The 22,853-nt window shown below is 56.0% G+C and overlaps 1 protein-coding gene and 1 long non-coding RNA gene across 7 annotated transcripts in view; one reads left to right on the top strand and one right to left on the bottom strand.

Annotated features, from left to right (window-relative positions):
* On the top strand, window positions 1–20,711 carry LOC125127537 (uncharacterized). Its single transcript, XR_007134961.1, has 6 exons — window positions 1–1,030; window positions 5,416–5,667; window positions 7,897–8,013; window positions 18,237–18,459; window positions 19,126–19,274; window positions 19,983–20,711. It is a non-coding gene; the product is annotated as an uncharacterized LOC125127537 (long non-coding RNA).
* NLRC3 (NLR family CARD domain containing 3) overlaps window positions 1,990–22,853 on the bottom strand; it is a 37,874-nt gene continuing 17,010 nt past the window's right edge. For 3 of the 6 annotated variants that reach the window (XM_047780692.1, XM_047780695.1, XM_047780694.1), the window contains exons 5-20: window positions 21,022–22,771; window positions 20,120–20,206; window positions 16,187–16,270; window positions 15,674–15,757; window positions 14,039–14,122; window positions 12,712–12,795; window positions 11,838–11,921; window positions 11,136–11,219; window positions 10,602–10,685; window positions 9,894–9,977; window positions 9,360–9,443; window positions 6,805–6,888; window positions 6,338–6,421; window positions 5,690–5,773; window positions 5,232–5,315; window positions 3,580–4,544 (exon numbers count right to left, since the gene is read on the bottom strand). In XM_047780692.1, coding sequence (XP_047636648.1) covers window positions 4,454–4,544; window positions 5,232–5,315; window positions 5,690–5,773; window positions 6,338–6,421; window positions 6,805–6,888; window positions 9,360–9,443; window positions 9,894–9,977; window positions 10,602–10,685; window positions 11,136–11,219; window positions 11,838–11,921; window positions 12,712–12,795; window positions 14,039–14,122; window positions 15,674–15,757; window positions 16,187–16,270; window positions 20,120–20,206; window positions 21,022–22,771 — 3,020 coding nt within the window. In that variant the 3' untranslated portion in view covers window positions 3,580–4,453. Of the gene's footprint in view, window positions 2,484–3,579; window positions 4,545–5,231; window positions 5,550–5,689; window positions 5,774–6,337; window positions 6,422–6,804; window positions 6,889–9,359; window positions 9,444–9,893; window positions 9,978–10,601; window positions 10,686–11,135; window positions 11,220–11,837; window positions 11,922–12,711; window positions 12,796–14,038; window positions 14,123–15,673; window positions 15,758–16,186; window positions 16,271–20,119; window positions 20,207–21,021; window positions 22,772–22,853 lie in introns of those variants that run through there. The other 3 variants (XR_007134956.1, XM_047780697.1, XM_047780696.1) reach the window with 3 other exon arrangements.

Raw genomic sequence — 22,853 nt, 5'->3', positions numbered from 1 at the left:
GTATGCCGCAAGTGCGGCCCTTAAAAAAAAAAAAAAGAAAGTTAAAAACCTTTAGCTGTTCATTTCTAGGGAGACCAATACATTAAACAGGAAGAAGCTAAGTCAGCAGTGATCATCAGAACAAATAAAATCCTAAGAGGACCACCAACTGATGACTTAACCAAAAATCCTGCTGTCACTGCTGGAAGGATGGTGAAACCAAAAGTGGAGCTATAAGGTGACACACATACAAGTGCCACTTCCCGTCATAGAAGGTCAGTGGAAAATGAACTAGTGCGTGTAGGACAGGACGGTTAGCTCTGCGGTACTTGGCGAGGGGAGACACACGTGGTTCTCTTCCATTATAGGCCTAGTGCTCTTTGGTTCTGTAAACTGTATTATCATGTGTGTCGCTTTGGTGGAAAGACACTTGCGTAGGCAGGAAAGGGGTGTGGGCTGGAGATTCAGGTTTGAGAGTTCCTTGTCTGTGAGATTCCTTGGGAAGAGCATGGGCGAGGAGAGCCGAGGGTGGAAGCCCGAGGAGTGCCCGTGTCTGAGGGAAGAAGAGACTGGGACGGCGCCTCCCAGATGTTCTCAAGTGGGTGTGTTTGCCTCTAGTGATTAGGAGGAGGTGGTCATGAGAAGGCAGAGGTGTTGGAAGGTGGTAACGTTTAGGGGTCCAGGGCAGGGGGTGTTGCCAGAGACAGGACGGTTGCCCAGGACGAGAGAGATCCTTGTTGTAAATGTGCTTGAGTGAGAGTGACTGACCACTGGAGTGGGCAGTGAGGACATCTCTGGTAACCTCAGCACGAAGTGAGCTAGCGAGTGGGGGCTGAAGAGAGATCGGGATGCAGGGGTTTGTTTTTGTTTGTTTGCTTTTGTCACAGAAGGAAGCACCTTTTATTGTTGTGTTGTTGTTTGTTTGTTTTCTCACTGTGCCCAGGGCATGTGGAAGTTCCCTGGTCTGGGATTGAACCCACCTCTGCAGTGATAACACCCAGTCCTTCACCCACTGCACCACGGGGGGAATCCCGAGAGGTGGCGATTTGAAGTGAGTACGGATAACTGTTGAGAAAGGCAGATGGTCGCAAGGGGGGAGAGGAGGCAGAGCCGGAGTGAGGGGGGAGAGAAGGGGTGAGGGGAAGGGGGCGCAGCGAGAGGCTGAATGCAATTGATGCAGCAGAGTCTGCGGTGGGAGCCATTCTGCTTAAACATTGCGTCTGTGTTGAAAACATTCACACCAGCTGATGGGCTGATGCTACTCGTTGGGGTTAAGACGGCTAATTTCTATAGCATCTATTGTATTTACAGCCCGAAACAGTTTTCTTGACTTGGGCATCAGCTAGAGGACCCGGAATATGGAAGCCTTGCCTTAGAAGTTGGGCCCCATGCTAAAGCATGGCCGATCCTGACAAAGCTTATTAAAAGCAAGTTTTGAAAGGATCCAGCTGTTTCTTTTCTAGAATAAAGCTCAAGAATATTTTAAGCAATACAAAAACAGTCATTACCCAATAAGGTAAAATTCTCTGGCATCAAATCAAGAATGACCAGAGTTACTACAACATTGTAAATCAACTCTACTTCAATGAAACTTAAAAGGAGAAAAAAATTACCGCAGGCAAACAGAGTTCTCATGCGGTGCAGCAGGTTAAGGATCCAGGGTTGTCTCTGTGTTGGCGCAGGTTTGATCCCCGGCCTGGCACTGTGGGTTAAGGATCCCACATTGCCGAAGTTGTGGCATAGGTTGAGCTGAGGCTCAGATTTGATCCCTGGCCCGGGAGCTTCCCCATGCTGTGGGTGCAACCAAAAAAGAAAAAAAAAAAGTCAAGAAACAGACCAAGGGATGACCCAGAAATGACAGTTGACAGAATTAGTAGAAAAGGACGTGGATGCAGTTTTCCATGTGTTCAGAGGGTGGAGGAGAGCACGAGCGTGTTGAGAGACAACATGGAGAAAGTCCCCAGCAGCCCTTCCAGAGACTTTAAAAACCAAGGGGAAAACTACACAAGCTGAGATTAAAAGCGTATTAAACACTGCAGGAAAAAACATTACTGACCCTAAAGACACAGGTCACATTTGTCCAAAAGGAAAAACAAACAAACAAAAAAGACCCCCCCCCCAAATCCCAGTGTGTTGATTATCAGTTTATTGCGTCTGCTCCAGATTGACCTTTTCGCCTGCTGACAGTGGCGGTATTCGTTGTAAACATCTCTCCTGAGCGAACCAGCAAGATATTCCTAAGCCTTGTTAGTCTGTTGCTTGAGAGACTTTGAAAGGAGGGAGGAAGGGGCTTTGCTTCCAAGTCTAGTGTGGCTTGCTTCCGAGGTCCCTGGAGAACACTCTTTTTTCTCTAGTGCTCTGGCCCCTGTGGTTTCGCCGGTGCTCCATTCCTGCAAGGCACAGCTCTCCCCAGCATTTGGCCATTGCGGCTCTTGACTGCCACATTCTCAGCTCAGTCAGAACCAGTGTAAACCACAGGACAGTCTAGCAACATCTTGAAAGTACTGAAAGAAAAAACTGTCACACTCAGATTTTGTACCCAGCAGAAATACCTTTCAAAACCAGTAATCCAGGAAAGACTATACAAGACCTGTGTTCAGTTGTCCCCAGTTTCCCGATCATGTTCTTTTTTTTTTTTGTCTTTTGTCTTTTTTTTTGTTGTTGTTGTTGCTATTTCTTGGGCCGCTCCCGCGGCATATGGAGGTTCCCAGGCTAGGGGTTGAATCGGAGCTGTAGCCACCGGCCTACGCCAGAGCCACAGCAACGTGGGATCCGAGCCGCGTCTGCAACCTACACCACAGCTCACGGCAACGCCAGATCGTTAACCCGCTGAGCAAGGGCAGGGACCGAACCCGCCACCTCATGGTTCCTAGTCGGATTCGTTAACCACTGCGCCACGACGGGAACTCCCCGATCATGTTCTTGATTAGCTGATTTTTTTTTCCCCCTTTAGTCTAGGATCCAAAGATCTGAAATTGTTATGACTAATAATATCCTTTTTTTAAAAATAGTTCCCAGCCTTCTGTATTTTTCATCGCATTAACATTTTTTAAGAGGTCAGGCTTTTTTCTTCTTCCCTAGAATGCCCCTCAATTTGGACTTTGTCTGACTCTTCTTTCGTGATCAAATTCAGGTAAACATTTTTGTCGGGAATAATACATCAGTGATGTGTCCTCCGAGCGTCACTGTGCAATATATGACATCCGTTTGTACCCTTATCGGTGCTGTTAAGTTTATCACTTCACTGAAGCATTTGCATAATGTCTCCATTTTTAACGGACCTTTGTAAATACCTGTCAGGTGGTACTTCATGACTGTGCAGATGTGCAGATTTCCTCTTCCTTAATAGGCTTTCATGTGTCGTTTTATCATCCAGTGATGATTCTTATCCAAATACTCTTTTTTTTTTTTTTGGCCGTACCCATAGCATGTGGAAACTCCCAGGCCAGGGATTGAACCTGTGTCACATTGAGCCGCCACAGTGACAATATGGGATCTTTAACCTGCTGTTCCACAGGGAACTTCCCAAGTACTCATTTTTAAAGAAACATTTGGAACAATAGTTCCTGTTTGAATTTGGAAGTAATAATTACTTTACAGTTTTCAGGCATTTTCTTTGTTTATTTAGCGGATGAGAGCTGCAATGTCCATTTGGAGTATTTCTCCTTTCAGCACAGCCATCGAGGGAACTTAGGCCAGGTGGAAGCTCAGCTTTCTTGTCTTCAGTGGGGGGCCGTAGCCACAGTTGTGCTTTTGGAAACCAAAGAGAGAATGACACTAGAAGGCATCCACATTTAACATGCCGCTGATAACCACAGACGCCGCATAACACGTGGCAGATGTGATCCATGTCTTTGAGAGGCCTTGTCCTGGGTAAAAAGATGGCAAAAACCTTGGTGAACGTTTTCGTCTCCCTAATCCTAGCGTCAAAGCCTTCATTTCTCTTCAAAAATTTTTCGTGATTTTTCCCTATGACTCTAAGGCTCATACTCCCAAAACCTTCTTTTCTTCTTGAGAAAGGAGAGGGAGGTCCCCTGTGTCACGGATGCCAAATCGATACTCTTCCTGGGCTTGAAGATGGCAGATCATTTCAGAATGGGGGGCATGAGTGTACCCAGGTCAGGGAAAGGGCAGTCATAAGAAAAATTAGGAGCACATGAAGCCCTCAGGATGTAAAGTCCACTCCGACTGGCTGCTCACTTGCTGAGCTTTGAGGCCTGCGTCCCCCGCGCCCCTTGGCGGAACACCCGTCAGTGCTGGAGCAGCGTCCGTCCCTCCGCTGCCTGGACTGGCCCTGCTCGTGTCCACCTTCGGCAGCTCTTTTCCAGCTTCCCTGCAGGAGCCCTGCTCTCCCGCAGGTCCGCATCGTTCCCAGACCCCAGGAAGGTGCCCCGGGAAACGGTCCTTCTGTGTGAAAGCGTCCAGCTGTGGTTCTGCCTGTTGTCCTGCCTGGTCCACCAGAAGCTTGTTTTGCTCACATTTCAACAGTGCACGAGGGAGCATTTGTCTTGATAGCTTCTGAGATCATCCTGGCGCCAGATTCCCCAATGTGGTTTCCCTGGAGACTGGGAGAGAAGGATGAGGACAGAGCTGGAAAACTGGCTGGAGGCCCGAAGGCCCAAAGGCTCTCCTTAGTGAAGAGCAGACAGACACGGCATCCCATGCAGAACCCCGGGTGAAACTGTGCTTCCAGGGTCCCTCTTCCAGACAAGCTCAGAACCGCTCCCTCCTTTCTGGCTGCGCCCGTGGCATGTGGAAGTTCCCAGGTCAGGGACTGAACCCATACCACGCTAGTGACGATACGGGATCCTCAGCCCTCTGAGCCTCCTCCAGGGAACTCTAGACAGCTCACTTTTTTTTGTCTTTTTTTGCCATTTCTTGGGCCGCTCCCGCAGCATATGGAGGTTCCCAAGCTAGGGGTCAAACCGGAGCTGTAGCCGCCGGCCTACATCAGAGCCACAGCAACGCGGGATCTGAGCCTCGTCTACGACCTACACCACAGCTCCCGGCAACGCTGGATCGTTAACCCACTGAGCAAGGCCAGGCATCAAACCCACAACCTCATGGTTCCTAGTCGGGTTCGTTAACCACTGAGCCACAAGGGGAACTCCTAGACGGCTCACTCTTAACACCGAGTTCCCTCACAGAGCTGCCAAAGGCCTGGAGTCAGCTGGTTCTGAGATTGAGGTGGAAAGCCTGGGGGCAGTTCTCAGGGTGAGCGGGAACGGCAGGTGCGACTGAACCCCACTCACCTGATGTGCTGAAGCCCGTGGTTTCCAGACAGCGCGGTGGCAACACATATTGCCCCGTCCATCCCCAAGGAGTTCTCTTGAAGGCTAGGCAGAGAAAAGATCGAGATGCCACACTGAGCCACTCAGGGCAGAGGGACAGCCCTGTGCTATCCCAGGGACAGGTCTGGGACTGATGTGTTCACAGGTGCTACAGCAGCAGTGAGGTGGCACTTAACCCCGAGAGCCGTGTCTCCAGGTAGCCAGGTGACACGTCCAGGTGCCATGGAGGACGTGAGACCGAACATGCAGAGATGACCAAACTCATCCACCACGCAGACCCTGGTGATCAGAATGGTGTGAGCTATTTGTATTTGGAAGGGAGCCGCTCCAGAGGAGATCCAGAGCGTCTTATGCCACAGAAGGTTCCAGAAGAGAAGCCTGCTGCTCTGAGGAGCAGGTAGGTCTGGGTAACCACTCACTTGAGTCTTCGGAGGCTTGAGTTGACCTTCAGCGCATTTGCCAGGGCTTTGGCTCCGGCCACCCCGATGGCGTTTCCTCTTAAGCTGTCGGGAAAGACGGGACCCCTAAGGCACAGTGACAGCTGAGAGGTGAACGAACGTGGTACCTCTTCAGGTGAGCGTGTGGGCTGCTGCGGGGAGGCAGCATGGAGTCAGCAACCTCGAGGGTGGGGTTGTTCCCACCTCACTTCCGGGCACAGAACGGAAATGGGCGCTGGGAGCGGGACACACGACAAGGGTGAGGCCGGCCCAACCTGGGTGGTTTGTGGAGGCCTCGTCCTCCATTTTCGTTCCAAAGAAAGAGCTGGGCTGAGGCTCAGAGGCAGCCCTCCGTCCAGGAGCAGAATCGTCTCGCAGGCCGGGATCCTGGCCACCCCAGGGCCCTAAACTGGGCTTGGGGACATGTTCAGCCTGGGCAAGGCCGAGGAGAAGCGGACCAGCAAGCGAGGCTCCCAGGAAAAGGGGGGAGGTGGGGCTGGGGCAGCAGGGCCAGCTTGCTGTCTCCGCAGACGCCTCAGTGATGGGCGAGTCTCCCTTCCAAAGTCATTCATTTCGAATCAACAGCTGGGTTTGGGAGCCAGAGGCTGTCGCCGGAGAGGAAATACTTACTCGAGGATCTCCAAGGTTCTGTTCACAGCCAGGGCCTCACCCAGTGCCTGGGCGCCCGGGGCCCCGATGGAGGCCACCTGGAGACTGGAAGGAGAGAGCAGTCAGCGGACGGGCGGCCTCTCCAGCCTCATGCCTGCCCGGTCACGCTCTGCCCGCATCCACCCTTCGCTTCCTCCACCCCTTGACTTGAGGCTGGCAGCGGGGAGACAGTGCTGAAGGCTGCCAGGTGTGGTCCATCCGAAGGACACAGCATCTCCTGCCCATACTGACACCAGGCAGAGAAGTGGGTGTTGCGGATACAGGAGTTGAAGGGACACTCCCTGAACCCCTGGTTCTAACTTCCTAGATGTCCCAATGGCTAATCTTAGGAACATCAAACACACCTGCCTGGTCTGTTTTACAGTGTGTGGTGTGAAAGGATGGGTGGGGGCCGGCTTCCTGGGCTGCCGGGCCCCCCCGGCACTTACTAGAGAGCAGTGAGGGTTGTGTTTGCCTTCAGGGCACCGGCCACGGCAGAGGCGCCTTCATCCCCGATGGCGTTCTCCTGCAGACTGAACACAGGGCCCAGGCCCTCGAGTGAGGTGCCGAGCTTGGGCCTTCTAGGCCTGAGACCACACGCACGGTAGTCAGCGCGTTCCCAGGGCCACCCCGGGGGGTGGGGGGGGACTGTGCCTCCTGTGCAGCCACAGTTGCCTGAGGCAGCCTCGTCACCGTGCAGAGAGGTCTGCGGTCTGCAGGAGTCTGGACCCTCAGAGGCAAACCAGAAAAGGGACATGTGGCAACACTGTCAGCAAGAGCTTGGAGGGAAAAAAGCGTGCTTTTCAAAGCTAACCAGAAAATCAAAGCCCTCAATTTCTGGGCCATTCTTGTTGGCCATCTTTTTTTTTTTTTTCCCCTTCCTTTCACATTGGAGGGAAGTGGCAGATCCTGAAGCATTAAACGATTAATAAGAGTTTGGTTCAAGTGGACACTGGTATGTTTACAGGTGCAGCTCACATCCATAATTTCTTTTGGCTTTTTTTTTTTTTTTTTTTTTTTTTTAGGGCTGCACTTGCAGCATATGGAAGTTCCCAGGCTAGTGGTCAAGTTGGAGCTGTAGCTGCCGGCCTGCACCACAGCTCACGGCAACGCTGGATCCTTAACCCACTGAGTGAGGCCAGGGGTTGAACTCGTGCATGGATACCAGTCAGATTTGTTACCGCCGAGCCACGGGAACTCTCAGCATTCATAATTTTAACAAGCATTTGAGGTGTTGGCTACCAGCAAGCCCAGTACCGTCCTCTTGGAACTCAGATTAGGGGGCAGATGAGCAGTCACCAGCCACAGGTAGCGGGGAAGACCCTGTGGAGTTGCCCTCACTGAGCGACAGGGAGTGGGGGGCTTTGCACAGAGGTGGCCCAGCAGAAAGAGGTCTAAACCAAAACCCAGAAGTGAGAGATGGGGGGAGGAACCCAGAGAACTGGAGTTGCTGGAATGTGGGGTGAGGCTGAGCAGGTGCAAAGGAAGCAGGTCTGCAGGGGCCTCGGAAGCCACGCTAAGGGTTGGACTTAACTCTGCAGGCATTGCCAAGCCATTGAGACATCTTATCCAGGATGGGGAGAGAGAGGCATTTGGCAGAGATCTTTGGCCAGCAGTCTGAGAGGGGGCTGGACGTGGAGGCTGCTTCAGTGACGCAGGTGAGTGAGGCTGGTGGCCTGGACAGTGGCTATGGGGGCAGAGGGCGATGGGTGGGACCTTGGGAGAAGGAGGACTTGGGACTTGGAGGTGAGTTGCAGGTGAGACATGAGAGTGAAGGTGATGTTTCCAGCTTGCACAGTTGGTTGCTGGACCAATCATGAGGTGAGGATCCAGGAAGCAGGCTTGTGGGGGTGATAGTGTGGGCAGTTTGAAGTAGCTGTAACACGCCCAGTGGGGAGTGGAGTGGGCAGTGGACATGTGGGTCTGGAGCTCAGGAGAGGGGCCTGGGACATAGGTGTGGGGCCACTGGGACTTCGAAGGGAGTTGGAGCCCTGGATGAAGAGGAACTTTTTCTTTTTTTCTTTTTTGTCTTTTTAGGGCCGCACCCATGGCATATGGAGGTTCCCAGGCTAGGGGTCAAATTGGAGCTGTAGCTGCCGGCCTACACCAGAGCCACAGCAATGCCAGATCTTAGCCGCATCCTGATCTATACCACAGCTCATGGCAATGCCACTTCCTTAACCCACTGAGCAAGGCCAGGGATCGAACCCACGTCCTCATGGATGCTAGTTGGGTTCGTTAACTGCTGAGCCACAACAGGAACTCTGAGGAGGAACAGAGCCCTGGGGATGCCATGTTCAGCCAGACAGGGGTGTCCTGGACGCTGGGGGAGAAGCAGCACCAGAGCAGAAGAGGGCAAAGGTTACGCAGAGTTGCTGTCTGACCCAGCAGGTCCACTCCTGGGCGTACACACACGAGAGTTAAAAGCGTGCATCCATGTGGAAACTTGTACATGAGCAGCCTCAGCAGCAGCAGCAATAGCCGCGTTCATAATCACCACAACGTGGGAGAAAGCCACGTGTCCACCGGCGATGCGTGAACGGACAGGGTGTCTGCCCACTGCTGCGGGGTGTTAGTTACTCATGAAAAGGAAGGAAGTGCTGACAGGCTGCAGTGTGAATGAACTTTGAAAACATCCCGAATGAAAGACACGGGTCGCAAAAGCCCACATGTTGTGACGTCCCTTATGTCACATGTCCAGGCTGATCCGTGGAGGTGGTAGATGAGTGTTTACAGGGCGGGGGTTATGGAGGGACCCGTGGGTGTGGCGTTTCTTTTGGCGTGATTGAAAGGCTCTGGAACTGATTGCGGTGATGTCCACCCAGCTCTGTGGATAACTGGAAACCAGTGCCTTGTATGCCTTAGGTGGCTGGATTCTATCTCACCAGGGCCCATGAGATGGGAACGTGCCGCTGGCCTCAGCGGAGGAGGCTGTGTGCGGTGGGCACCCCACCACCGCCACCCCCGCCATCCTGCAGCCCCTCTGGACATGGGGGGCACTTACTCGAGGCTCGTCAGGCTCGTGTTGAGCTGTAGTGCTTGTCCCAGGGCCTTGGCGGCACCAGCCTGGATGAAGTTCCACTGCAGGCTGGGCAGACACAGACACATGACCACGCGGCCCCGTGACCACACGGCCGAGCACAGACCTCCTGTCTTGGGGGCTCCAGAAAGCAGGAGCCTCTTCGGCAGCGTGAGGCAGGGAATGGAGTCCCTAAGGATGGGGTCCTGGCCAAGATGGCAGAACTCCTGCAGCCCCCCTCAGGCTCGTTCAAGGGGTCAGCGTGCGCTCTGGTCAAGGAGGGCACAGCGACCAGCCCCTGTGTGAAGCACGTGCACATGGAGGCACAGCGTGGGCACCCACCTCCCACCCTTGGCCCCTCCATGAATCGGCCCCAGGAAGCAGAGCAGGGGTGCTACTGAGGTCCTGAGACCGCATTGGGGGCAGGGCCCGTCACGGGAGCTGGTCTCCCACCTGCACTTGTTTGAGGGTAACCCTGCAGCTCTGCAAGGGGACGGGGCAGGGGCGCTGCAAACTCACTGAAGGGACGTGAGGGCGCGGTTTTCTCTCACTGCCACTGCGATGGCCTGGGCGCCCTGATCGTGGAGCAGGTTGGCTGTCAGGCTGGGAAGAGGGGATGGCGGGGTGGTGAGTGGGATCCGACAGTGCAGCCCCCTGGCCCTGCTCACTGGGGACTCCAGACCACTCTCCTGCCTCTCACCTGCACCCCGGGGCAGCATCCTGACCCCTGGGGTTGCCTGGCTCGTGCTATTTAATGTGCTGGCACTCTGGCCTGCACGCCCCTGCACTATTGAGCGGGAGTCTGACAGCCCCATGGCGGGGGCGGGGCAGGGGCCAGGCTCTGCTGGGTGAGCCTCCGTGACAGGTCACCTGCCAGGAGGTGGCAGAGCTGCCCGGGGACTCACTTCTGGTCCCTGTGCTGTGCTGCCCGCATGAGGGAGCCCTTCCCAAGCACTTGTATGGGGGGAACCCTAGAGGGATGTGGCTACTCTCTTCATCTTCACGTCACTGATGACATGGGAGAGGGGGCCTTGTTTCCAGGTTGCATCAGACACAGGGTCTCCTGGCCACCACCCCCCCCTCCGCCCCCCGCAACCAGGTCCTTCTCCAGCCTCCTGCAGTGGTGGGGGCGCCAAGGGTCTGTCCATCAGCTCCCAGCTCAGGGTGGGCTGGGCCCCGGGGGGGCATAAAGGAACCTTAGAAGCACAACCTGCCCGCCTTACGTACTCCAGGCTCTTCAGGGTGCTGTTGGAGCAGAGAGCGCGAGCCAGATTCTGGGCCCCGTCCGGGCTGATGGAGTTTTCTCGCAGGCTGAGGAGAGAGGACCCTGAGCTGACAGCTGAGGCCTCGAAGAGGCAGGCCCGGGCACCCAGTCTTTAGGGGTGGGGAGAGCCTGCGGCAGGAAGCTCAACGCCGACGGCTCACAGCCAAGGTTCCCCCTCACCACCCCCAGGACTTTAGCAGTAGAATAGACAGTCTGGGAGGAAGAGGAGAAGGTGACAGGACCTCAGAGACGTGGGCGCAGGGGCTGTATGAGGGGAGCAGCCGATCCAGCCGGCTGAAGGCTGCAGCCGTCCCTGCCTCCCCCGTGAGCAGGATGCCAGGCTGCAGAGCCAAGCTGCCCGCCCATAGGTCTTCCCCGCACAGGTCGGGCACGAGATGTGGGCCTCTCGGCAGCAGCCTTTCCTTCCCAGTCCCGAGTCCCTTCAGACTCCCTGGCCAGAGGGCGGCCCTCGGGTGGAGAGGGAGGCAGGGGCTTACTTGAGGCTGAGGAGGGTCTGGTTGGTGCAGAGGGCTGCCATCAGCGCCGCCACTCCTGTGTCACTGATGGAGTTGCTTTGCAGGCTGTGGGCAGAGCACAGGGCACACATCTCAGGACCTGGAGGGAGTCCGGCCTGGGACTGCAGGGATTTGGTGGGGGGGGCTGTGCCCCTACCACCCTTCTCAGTTGTCATTCCTTTCCTGTTCCCCACATTCCAGCCTCTGCTCAGTCAGGGAAGGTACCAGCACAGCCAGCAGCAAAGCTTAGATTCTGCCTTGATGTTGGCGGCTCTGCACGGCTTTTTAGGGGGACATGTGTCTGCAGCCCCCAGAGAAGGTGATGCAGCTGAGTGTCCCCATTGTGGGGGCCATGCTGAGCTCCCCCCTCACCACTAAGGCCCCTGGAGCCAACCCCCTCTGTAGCCACCTGCTAGCCTATAAAGGGCCCTTGATGCTTGTCAGTCTGAAAACTCCAGAACCACCACCAGCGGGACTGTCCAGGAAAAGGAAGCTGGTGGGGTGGCTGGAGGGAGAGACACTGAGGTCACAGTGTGCCCAGGGTCGGTGGTTGGCTGGGTTCTGGTGGGGGGGGTCCCGACTGACGGCCCTCCTCTGGGACCCGCCCACCAGTTGGATGAGGAACCCAGGTGGGGCGTCCCCCTCTGCCCACAGCCACCCCAGAGGGTGGTTAGACAGGCTTACTCCAGGCTCTTCAGGCCCTGGTTCACCTTCAGCGCCTCTGCCAGGGCCTGGGCACCTCCATCACCAATGCTATTGCTGGAGAACCTGCAAGAGATGGGACATGGGTGGAGCATCCTGGCAGGATGAGGTGGAGGATCAGAGTCTGGGAAGCCCTTCAGGGAATGGCTGTTGCTGTTGTTTCAAGGGTGCCCAATGCACAGTTTCTTCTGCCGGAGGCTGGCTGTCAGGTAGCCTCTGTGAGAGATGGAGGTAGCAAGGTCTTTCTTGCACTTCCTCACGGGGCGGGGGGCAGGGCCGGGGCTTGGGGCCAACCCTTTAGTGAGAGGTATTTGTGATACTTTATGTGAAGGTGGCTGGGGTGCTGTTTCTTCTGCCAGATGGGAAGGCAGGAAATGTGAGCCTGCAAAGGCAGGAGCTCACTCGGTCCTAGGAATCTGGATCTCCATTCTCCTGGTCCAGGGCTTTGGAGTCCAAAAGCAGCTATCTTGTGCTCACACATTCATTCATCCATCCACTCACCTGTGTGCCCAGTCACTCACTTACCCATCCATCTGTCCATCTCTCCATCCACCCACCTATCCTTCCATCCTTCCACCCACCCATCCTTCGACCCACCCACCCACCCATCCTTCCATCCATCCACCCACCCAGCCACCCACCCACCCACCCGTCCACCCACCCATCCATCCACCCACCCATCCACCCATCCACCCATCCATCTATCCATCCACCTGTCCATCCATCCATCCACCTCTTTACTGGCTCATCCATCCGTTCATCCATCTGTCCATCCCCATGCTCACAAATATTTGTGGGGGGCTGGGCATTGTGCTGGGCATGAGGGACACCGCGTCGGCCCTTCTGCATGTCTCACATGAGCTCCTTCAGACTCCTGTTCTGCTTCAGGGCATCTGCTATCCACTGGGTTCCCACTGGCCCGACGGCGTTGCTCTGCAGGCTGTAGGAGAGGCGTCCTTCAGCACAGCTGGCTGCAGCCATTCCCAGGCCAAGGACAGTCTGGTTCAAGGGGAGAGGTCAGGCACTGCTCGAGTGGGGAGAAGGGTCTCCAGGAAAGGCTCGTGGCTTTTTGCCAGACTGTTGCCAATGGACTGATGTTATGTGTGAAGAGAAAGGGGCAGGGGCAGCTGGGCCTCCCCTTTCAGGGCCAGACAGCAGTGACCAGCGGGTACCAACAACATCCGGCAGCCTCCACCTGGGGGCCCTCCACGTGCAAGTCACACCAGCCCCTGATGGGACCAACCCTCTCCACACTCAGCAGTGTGCCTCCCTCTGGACCAGCCGGCAGCCCCCTTCAAGCCCTGCACACCTCCCTGGGCAGACCCCCCCGCGTGGGTGCCTCTTCTCCAAAAGCTCCTTGCTCTCAGACTGGTCTGGAGGCAGGAGGGCTACAGGAGACCCCGGCTCGTCCCAGGACAGGTAGGGCAGGGCCTCCTGTGTGAGAGTGAATGTGATCTAAACAAGAACGGCATGTTCCCCGGTTCCAAAAGGCAACAAGACCCCCGCCCCCCAGAGCACTTCTTCCAGAAAACCTGGACCTGTAAAGCCTTCCCTGTCCCTGGGTAAGTCTGTTTAAAAGCTCTAAGCAAACAGCTGGCAGGTGCATAGCCTAGGAGTGCCTTTCGCAAGGGCCTGGAGCCTCTCTGGCCCGTGCACATCAAGTGGGAGAGCACGTCCCCCTGTGTACGTGCCTGCGTCTCCTCAACCGTGAGACGTTTCCCTCTTCCTCCGAATAAAGGCAATTCGTGAACACAGACAGCTGCTCCCAGATAACAGGCCAATTTAGGATAAACTGTGACTAAAGGGGCTGCCCTGTCCTCTGATTGGAGGACAAGCTGTGGTTTTTCTTGAAAACACACGTAACACGTCGTATCTGTTGGGCTGTAGAAGACGGTGAACCCCCTTTCTGTCTTTGCCGTCTCATTGGTGGGGCGCCTGCGGTGCTCAGTGCAGTCTAGCTGGATGCTCATGCCAGTGCTTTCTGCCTTTGTGCTGAGGATTTTCCGGGTGGGCAGGAGGCTTTGTTTTGAATTACGTGCCCCAGCACCTGTTCTTAGACATCGGGTTTGCCGGGGCCATCCCGATGGACCCAAAAGCCTTGGGGCCTTGTCCGTCCCCCCGTTCCTTGCAGAAAACAGAGGGGCCCTTGGGGGAGAAGAGAGGAGAGAAGGCGGCCCACTCACTGCAGCACGGAGAGGGTCCGGTTGGTGGCCAAGGCCTCAGCCAGGGCCCGGGCTCCGTAATCCCTGATCACGTTGCTCTGGAGGCTGTGGAGGCAGAGGCGCGTCACTGCCGGTGCCGGGGGCGCCCAGGAGACCCCCGCCCCCGCCCCCCAAGACTCTTCCCACTGCTGCTCTGGCCGAGGGGTTTCCTCTGCGTCTCTAAGCACTTGTCTGCTGCCTGGGACAAGCTGGCCATGGCATCTGGCTAACAGTGACAGGGGCGTTGCTCGTCCTAATTACAGCTAAAAGCCACGGCACCCGGAGATGGCAGGGCTGTGCAGAACCTGGGACCCTCATCCGCTGTGGCGGGAGAGTCGACCGGTGCGGCCTCTGAGGAAGGCTGTCTGGGCCATTGCTCAGAAGGAACGTAGGGTTGCCCTGTAAGTCAGCAAATTCCACTCCTACTTCTCTACACAAAAGATTGAAAAAAGGTGCTCAGATACGTGTACACAGATGCATACAACACAAGAGCCAAAAGCTGGAAACAGCGCAAGTGTCTCTCAAATGATGAGTGGACAAATCGTGGTCTGTCCGTATCATGGAATATCACTTGGCCATAAAATGGAATGAAATACTGACATGTGCTACAGTGTGAATGAACTTGGAAGACTTTTACTAAGTGAAAGAAGATTGAAAGTCTGTTTTGTTTTTTGCTTTTTAGGGCCACACCCACGGCATATGGAGGTTCCCAGGCTAGGAGTCAACCTGGAGCTGCAGCTCCTGGCCTGCGCCACAGCTACAGCAGCGCAATATCTGAACCGCGTCTGTGATCCGCACCACAGCTCACGGCAGTGCCAGATCCTTTACCCACTGAGTGAGGCCAGGGATCGAACCTGTGTCCTCATGGATGCCAGTCAGATTTGTTTCTGCTGAGCCACGATGGGAACTCCAGAAACTGAATGTCTTATTGTTTGACTCTGTTTATATGCAGTCTCCGGAACAGGTAATACAGACAGAAAGCAGGTCGGTGGTTGCCTGGGGCTGAGGGGGGAGAGTGGGCAGTGGTTGCTCGTGGGTGTAGGGTCTCCCTCTAGATAAACTAGATAGAGGTATTGGTTGCACAACTACGAATGGACTAAATGCCACCAGATGGTCCCCTTTAAAGTGGTGAATTCTCTGTGCATTTCACCTCAGTGGATGTAAATGAATGAACACAACCGAGTGGAAGTACAACGGAGGATGGATATGCCCACCGGCCCTCAGAGGAGCACAGCACACCACCCCAAACAGTCGGAACCACGTGGAGGATGGTTCGTCAGTGTCTTGGAAAGCACCTCGAGGGACCCCTGAGAGGCAGGGCCTCGGGGACTCCCCCTCAGAGGAGGACAAGTGCTTTGCTTCTTCAGACCTCTGCACACCTTCCTCCTACCTTCACTTCTCCTCTCCATCCCCTGCTCCGGCCGTAAACCCAGGCACAGGGAGGAGCTGACCTTGGAAATGTGCTTAGGATACACAACCCCTGGTCTCCACTGGGCAGGAGCCCGGATCTCATGGCCACCGCTTTGTGCGCCCTCCCACTCCACGGCTAGCATCTGATGGGACGGTTTTCTGGGCCGTCGCCTGGGGTCAGCGAGGCAGGAGGCGGGTGACACGTACCTCAGAAAGGCCAGCGTGCGGTTAATCTTGAGAGCGTCTGCCAGCGCCTTGGCCCCCTGAGGTCCAATGGAGTTACCGTGGAGGCTGCAGGAGGAAGAGAGAGAAAGACCATCCCCCTTATCCAGTTCCCAGGGAGGGAAGGAGGAGCAGAAGTTATGTGGCCTTTGAAATCTGTGCCCCTCGGAAAGAATGCATCGGGGTTTGGGGGTTCACGTTCAGTGGCACTGGGGCAGGGATTCTTACGTAGGCGAACAGGGGAGGAGTTTGCCAAGATGACCCCATGTGGTGGGGAGAGGAAAGCGGGGTCAACGGACTAGTGCACCTGGGCCCGTGAAGAAACAATGACACCAGGTTCAGGGCTGAAATGTGGGGGCTTCCCTGGCTGAGTCCCAACAGCTGAGCAGGAGCCAGGACTTTGCTCACTCACCTATGTCCTTCCAACCCACCCAGGGGACACTGTGGTTTGGGGACTTACGGGCTCTCTCTGTCCCAGTGGTGAAGGGTCCTACTTACTCCAGAGTGGTCAGACTTCGGTTGACGAGGAGGGATCTGGCCAGAGCTTTGGCCCCTTTGTTACTGATCTGGTTCTCAGCCAAGCTGCCCAGAGGGAGGGAGAAGAGTGGTTAATGTGGGCTGTTAAATCTTGCCGCCTCTTCTGCCACACCAGGCCTGGGGTCCAAACCCCTCAGTAGCATCGTCAGGGCCTGGACACAGGTGGAGATCTGGCGAGCCAGTCCCAGGAGGAGAGCCTCTGAGCCAGAACCTATAGGGCCAGAGTGGGCAGACAGGACCCTCACACTAGCAGAGGGTCCTGGGGAAGAGTTTGCCTGGAGTCCAGCACAGCAGCACAGCAGAGGGACAGTTACCGAAGACTCCCACGTGAATCCCAGCCACTGGTGTGCTGGAAACCCAGCTCTCAGGATAAACAAAATACAAAAGCCCTGATTACGTGGGCTCATTTCCACAGTGTAAATGCTCCCACCATGGCCGATTCTAAGCCCACTCAGCCTGTCAGAATTCTTGAATATTTAACAATCAGCTCTCATGAACCAGTGGCTGAACTCACAGTTCTCTCACACCCCTGGCCCCAGCACTTTCTTCTCTAATCCAGGAAAGGAAAATGGCAGCGTCATTATAAAACTTGAAAGTAACAAAATGTACGTCTCCGTCTGCCTTGAAAGGGCGTTCCAGGAACATGCTCGTAGATCAGCTTAATGTTGCTTCATATTCCCAGCTTCCCAGAGGTGGTATCTGTTGAGGTTCTTTACCATTTCTTGGGCATTTTACTTATTTATTTATTTATTGGTCTTTTTAGGGCCACACCTGCAGCGTATGGAGGTTCCCAGGCTAGGGGTCGAATTGGAGCTGCAGCTGCCGGTCTACACCACAGCCACAGCAACATGGGATCTGAGCCGCTTATGTGACCTACACCACAGCTCACGGCAACGCCGGATCCTTAACCCACTGAGCGAGGCCAGGGATTGAACCTGTGTGCTCATGGATGCTAGTCAGATTCGTTTCCACTGAGCCATGACAGGAACTCCTCGGGCATTTTAAAATGTGGGGCAGCCATACAGGGTACAATTAGAGTTCCCAGTGCTTTTCAAGCTGTTTCAAGGGCCCCTAAGTTTCCTCAGAAAAGCTTTAAGAGCCACCAGGAGGCTGAGGCAGAAACAAGTGCCTGGGCCCTGTCCCTGCTTCTTGCAATCCCGGCAGCCCCCTTTTTGTCTGTCTTACTGCCTCATGTGTCACTTTTAGAAGCATTCTATTGCTGGAAGTCCCCTGGTGGCTCAGCAGATTAAGGATCCTGCATTGTCCCTGCTCTGGCTCAGGTCACTGCTGTGGCTCGGGTTGGATCCCTGACCTGGGAACTTCTGCATACTGTGGGTGCAACACCGCGCCCCTGCAAAAAAAAAGTGTTCTTTTTTTTTTTTTTTTTTCTTTTTACAGCTGCACCTGTGACATATGGAACTTCCCAGACTAGGGGTCAGGTTAGAACTGCAGCTGCAGGCCTACGCCACAACCACAGCCCGGCAACACCAGATCCAAGCTACATCTGAGACCTGCGCTGAAGCACGTGGCAACTCCGGCTCCCTAACCCACTGAGCAAGGCCAGTGATCGAACCACACATCCTCATGGACAGTATGTCGGGTTCTTAACTGAGCTGCAACAGCAACTCCAAAAAAAGCATTCCATTGCTTAAAGTTTGAAGATCATTCATCCAGATCACCTATACAAAAATTCTTAAATTCTAGAAAGCCTCTGTCCCCACCCCGCCTCCAGGCCCAGGACTTTTATAATATGTTATAAGGAAAGATTCATGAGCCACTTGTGTTTTCTGAAGGGTGCCTCGGACACTCCAAACAGGGACATGGCACTGAGGACCAGCTGTAGAAAGGTGAACTAGAGCATGCGGCCATGGTAGAAATTTTTGGATTTGTTCAGGAAAAAATTCTGAGCACTATCCAGATTCCGTTCAGCCAAACTCTGAATGTTGCCTATTTTGATGAAGGTTCTCATGAAGGAAAATACATTAATAAGGAGTTGTCATTGTTTCCAAAGAGACTGCATCACAGTTTCTGGCTAACAAGACCCGAGAATCCTGCTGGTAACAGGTGGCACTCACACTGTGCTTCCTCTGCGCCTGGCCCGTCTTGAGCACATCCGTCCTCTGAATTAATTGGTGGAGCCTCAGGGCAGCACTAGGAGACAGTGTGCCATGAGGGATCGACCTTGGCCCCTGCTCCTCAGAGGTGACCTCGAAGCACTTGGCGTGCCCTTCCTGGTAAGTATGCCTGTTTACCTGGGTGCCTTGGGCCTTGACGGGTAGTTTATCTCATGCAGTGTCGGCTGGACCTCTAGAGGCGCTGGGGACTAAGGCAGGCACTCGGTGGTCAGGTGTGTCGTCATGACCAACCCCAGTAACAACTCTGGGCCCCAGGACTTGGGCGCGCTTCCCCAATTAGACCGTTTTCTGTGGGTGGTCACATCATCTCTGGGAGCGGGAAGTGCTATCCGTACGACTCCACTGGGCGGGGACCACTCCAGCCGCCTGCCTTCTGGGTCCCAGCCCCATGGGCCTTTGCATTTACAGATTTTTTTTTTTTTTTCCTGCACCCATGGCATGTGGAAGTTCCTGGGTCAGGAATTGAACCTGCACTGCAGCAGTGACCCAAGCCTCTGCAGTGACAGCACTGGATCTTTAACTCCCTGTACCACAAGGGAACTCCCCACTTGCAGATTTTAATCTGTATCCTTTCAGTGTAGTGAACAGAAATTGTTCTGAGTTCTGTGAGTTCACTGAACCTGGGATGGGCCCTTGAACTCCTGCCACCTACTCTCCTTGGTCACAGGGTGTCTGTAGGGTTGCAGGGATCAACCACTCTAATTGCTCTCTGGATTTGTTGACTTGTTTTTGCTCTGGACGCACACCGTATTTTTGTCTCTCCAGATAGATTATTTCAACAGTCAGAGGCTTGGGCGAGGATGAAAAATTACTCCCTGGGTCCTCTTCTCCAGACCCGCCTCGCTAGTTCTCCTAAAGCCACCTCGGATCAGCGCAGCGATCCAGCTACAAATCAGGGTGTTACCCAGACTCAGGTATGTTACTGCAGAGAGTTTCATAAGCAGGTAGGTCTCTTCTGCCATCAGCATATAAACTTTCATCTCATTTCAGCATTAAAGATAGTGTTTAAATTAAAAAAAATTTTTTTGTCTTTTTAGGGCTGCACCCGTGGCATGTGGAATTTCCCAGGCTAGTGGTTGAATTGGAGCTGTAGCCACCGGCCTACACCACAGCTCACGGCAATGCTGGATCCTTAACCCACTGAGTGAGGCTGGGGATTGAACCTGTGTCCTTATGGATGCTAGTCAGATTTGTTTCCACTGAGCCATGGCGGGAACTCCTAAAGTTGTTTTAATTAATGTCAATTAAAATTTTTTTTAAATTTGGGAGTTCCCATCATGGTGGAGAGGAAATGAATCCTACTAGGAACCATGAGGTTGTGGGTTCGATCCCTGGCCTCACTCAGTGGGTTAAGGATCCAGCATTGCCGTGAGCTGTCGTGTAGGCCGAGCACCTGTAGCTCCAATTAGACCCCTAGCCTGGGAACCTCCATATGCCAAGGGTGCAGCCTTAAAAAGACAAAAAAAAAAATTTAAATTTGGATTTTGTTTAAGGGTGCAATCCATTTGAGGACAAGCTTTGCAAGAGGTTTAGAGGAAGGCAGGCCTGCCTTGTGTCAGTGCCTGTGGCACTTGGAGAAATGGCTGTCTGCCCCTCACCATGTCCCTCCCCTCTCCTTACAGAGGAGCTACCTGACTTTCTGGAATGGGCGGGGAAAAGCAGCCTGTGTCCAGAGCCACACGCCTCAGAAAGCACCACTGGCCATGTGAGGAGCCCCGACCCGAGAGATAGGTGGGCCCCTGGGCGGGGTCAGCGTTACCTGATCCTCTGAATGCGGCAGTCGTTCCCACTCAGCACGCTGCCCAGCAGCTCCATCACCGGGTCCTGGAACTGGTTGGCATCCAGCCTGGTGGAGACGAGGAACAGCGTGAGTGAGTGGTCCTGCCGCCGCCGCCCAAGGACAGACGGGAAGAGGCTCCTGGCAAAGGGCTGACCTCAGGGCAGCAGAGGGGGCGCTGGGCTCTGACACCCAGGCCGGGGTCCTTCCCCCTCCTCCTCCATCCCAACGAGATCCCACTGAGAGGCTCAGACTTTTTCTGTGAGGATGACCTGGGAGGCTCGGGGGGGTTCCGACCAGGGGGGCGTTTTGCCAGCAGCGTGCACGCTGAGGGCATCTGCAGGACTCCAGATGCCTTCTGAGGATGTGGAAGCTGCTCTGAGGTCCTGCATGGCCCTGGTCCCACAGCCTCTCCTGCCCTCCCTGCCGAGGTCCAGGCTGAGGACCGAGGATGGTGGGCTGAGGGGTGAGCAGTGCGGCCTGGGTCAGCGTCCAGATGGTTTCAGGGTGTTTAGCTTGAATCGCTACGGCCACAGCCACACCGGATCCGAGCTGCATCTGTGAGCTATGCCACAGCTCACAGCAACGTTGGATCCTTAACCCACTGCGCAAGGCCAGGGATGGAACCCGCATCCTCATGGATACAGTGTTGGGTTCTTCACCTGCTGAACCACAAAGGGAACTCCTGACACCTTGATTTTGGGCTCTGGCTTCCAGAACTGTGAGAGAATGAGCCTCTGTTGTTTTAACCCACCTAGGAAGTGGCCCTTTGTTACTGCGGCCCCCAGACGTGGGTAGAGAGGAGCGTGGTGGAGGAAGAGCCCTCCAGGCCCCCGGCTCTCTGCTCTGCCCACACACCTGGCCCAGCCCCACCCGGTGCCCACCTCAGGCTCTGGCAGTAGAGCAGCTGGGGCAGCAGGCTCTGGAGGATGCCCGGGCTGAGGCACAGGGGAAGGTTGGCCTCCTGGGCACAGACGTCAGACACCTGCAGGAGGTAGGCCAGGGCGGCGCGGTGCGGGGGGCTGGTCAGTCTGGCCAGGCCGCCGCTCTCCATGGCCTCCTCCACGTTGCGGGCCAGCTCCGTGTGTTGCAGCTCACGCAGGCAGTGCAGGATGTTGACCGCCCGGGCACAGACGGCCACGTCGGGGCGCAGGCAGCCCTGCAGGAGCTCGGCCGCCTGGGCCCGGTAGCCCTGGTGCTCGCCCTGGGTCAGCAGGGAGCTGGCCAGCAGCGCGTTGACCCGCGGGGACAAGAAGCCCGAGAGGAAGCGCAGGAAGACGTCGAGCCGCCCGTCCTCGGCCTGCATGGCCCGCTGCGCCGCGCTCCTGAAATGCGTGATGAAGCCCAGACGGGGCCAGGACATGCCCCCCTCGGTGAAGAGGTCGAAGATGGCCCTCTTGGATGCGCTGTGGTAGTAGGCGGCCGCCACGAACTCCTGCAGGGACAGGTGGGTGAAGCAGTAGGCCGCCGAGGCGGCCAGGGTCTCCTCCCGCTGCAGGAAGCGGCTGCATAGGGCGGTCTGCAGCAGGGCGAGGTCCACGCCGAACACCTTCAGGTCAGGCTCGTAGAACACGTACTTCTTCCTGACCAGCCCGTGGAAGGCCAGCCGGCCCAGTGTCCCCACCACCTTGCGGCCCCCTGGGGCCAGCTGCTCGATGCGCGGGCTGGCCTTGCCCTTCTCCAGGCCCTCGCCGCCAAGGGCCGTCCTGAAGTACCACGCGTAGAGCTCACACAGGGTCCTCGGAGGCCACAGCTCTGCGTCCTGGGGACCTGGCCTGTTGCGGTGCAGGTGGCCCAGCGCCGACCCCGCGAGCCGGCAGAAGGCGGGGACGGTGCACATGAGGTACAAGCCCCTGTCGGCCTGCACCTGGCTCAGGACCCAGCCCGAGAGGATCTGGTCCTCGGGGAACATCTCCTCCAGACACTCCTTGATCTCCTCCTCGTTCAAGCCCCGGATCTCCGTCATCCGATCCACCAGGCCGCCCGGGATCTGGCCGGCCGCGCCGGGGCGGGAGGTGACCCAGACGGATGCCTCTGGGAGAAGGTTGCCCCGGATGACGTTGGTGATCAGGTGGTCCACTTGCATCTCCTTCCTGGGGTCCGTGCAGGCCACGGTGTTGGAGAAGTCCAGCGGCGTCTTACACTCGTCCAGGCCGTCCAGGACCAGGAGGACTCTGGTCAGGGCTGCCGACGCCAGGCCGGCCTCCCCAGCACGTGGGAAGACGGAGCGGACGAGTCTGTCCGCAGACAGCTTCTCGTGGGTGTTGAGATCCCGGAAGGTCAAGGGCAGCACCAGAGAGAAGTCCTTGCCCGCCTGCCCCCGCGCCCACAGGTGGACGAATTTCCTCACCAGGGTGCTCTTGCCCACACCGGCCACCCCGATGGTGATGGAGACGCGGGGCGGGATGGACACCCGGGACAGGGGCAGGAAGAGCCTGTCCAGGGCGATGGTCCGGGTGGAGCACCAGCGCCCCCGCGTGGCCTCCACCTGCGTGAAGTCATGTTCCCTCAGCTGCAGGTCCGTCAGGCCCTCCACCAGCAGGAGGCTGGTCAGCCTGGGTGAGGGGCTGCCTGGCTCCGCGCCGCCGCCCGTCCGGTTCAGCAGAGCCTCTCGGTGCCTCTTTATCCTCACGTCTGCCGGACAGAGGCCAGAGGGGAGGGCTGAGGAGGGAGAGGAAAGGGGGGAGGGGGAGGGCCCAGGAAGCCCCTTCCATCT

This window comes from Phacochoerus africanus, chromosome 5 (assembly GCF_016906955.1).
Source record: "Phacochoerus africanus isolate WHEZ1 chromosome 5, ROS_Pafr_v1, whole genome shotgun sequence".
Lineage (NCBI taxonomy): Eukaryota > Metazoa > Chordata > Mammalia > Artiodactyla > Suidae > Phacochoerus > Phacochoerus africanus.
Note: the sequence above shows the minus strand (reverse complement) of the source record. Positions and strands in the feature narration are given on the sequence as shown.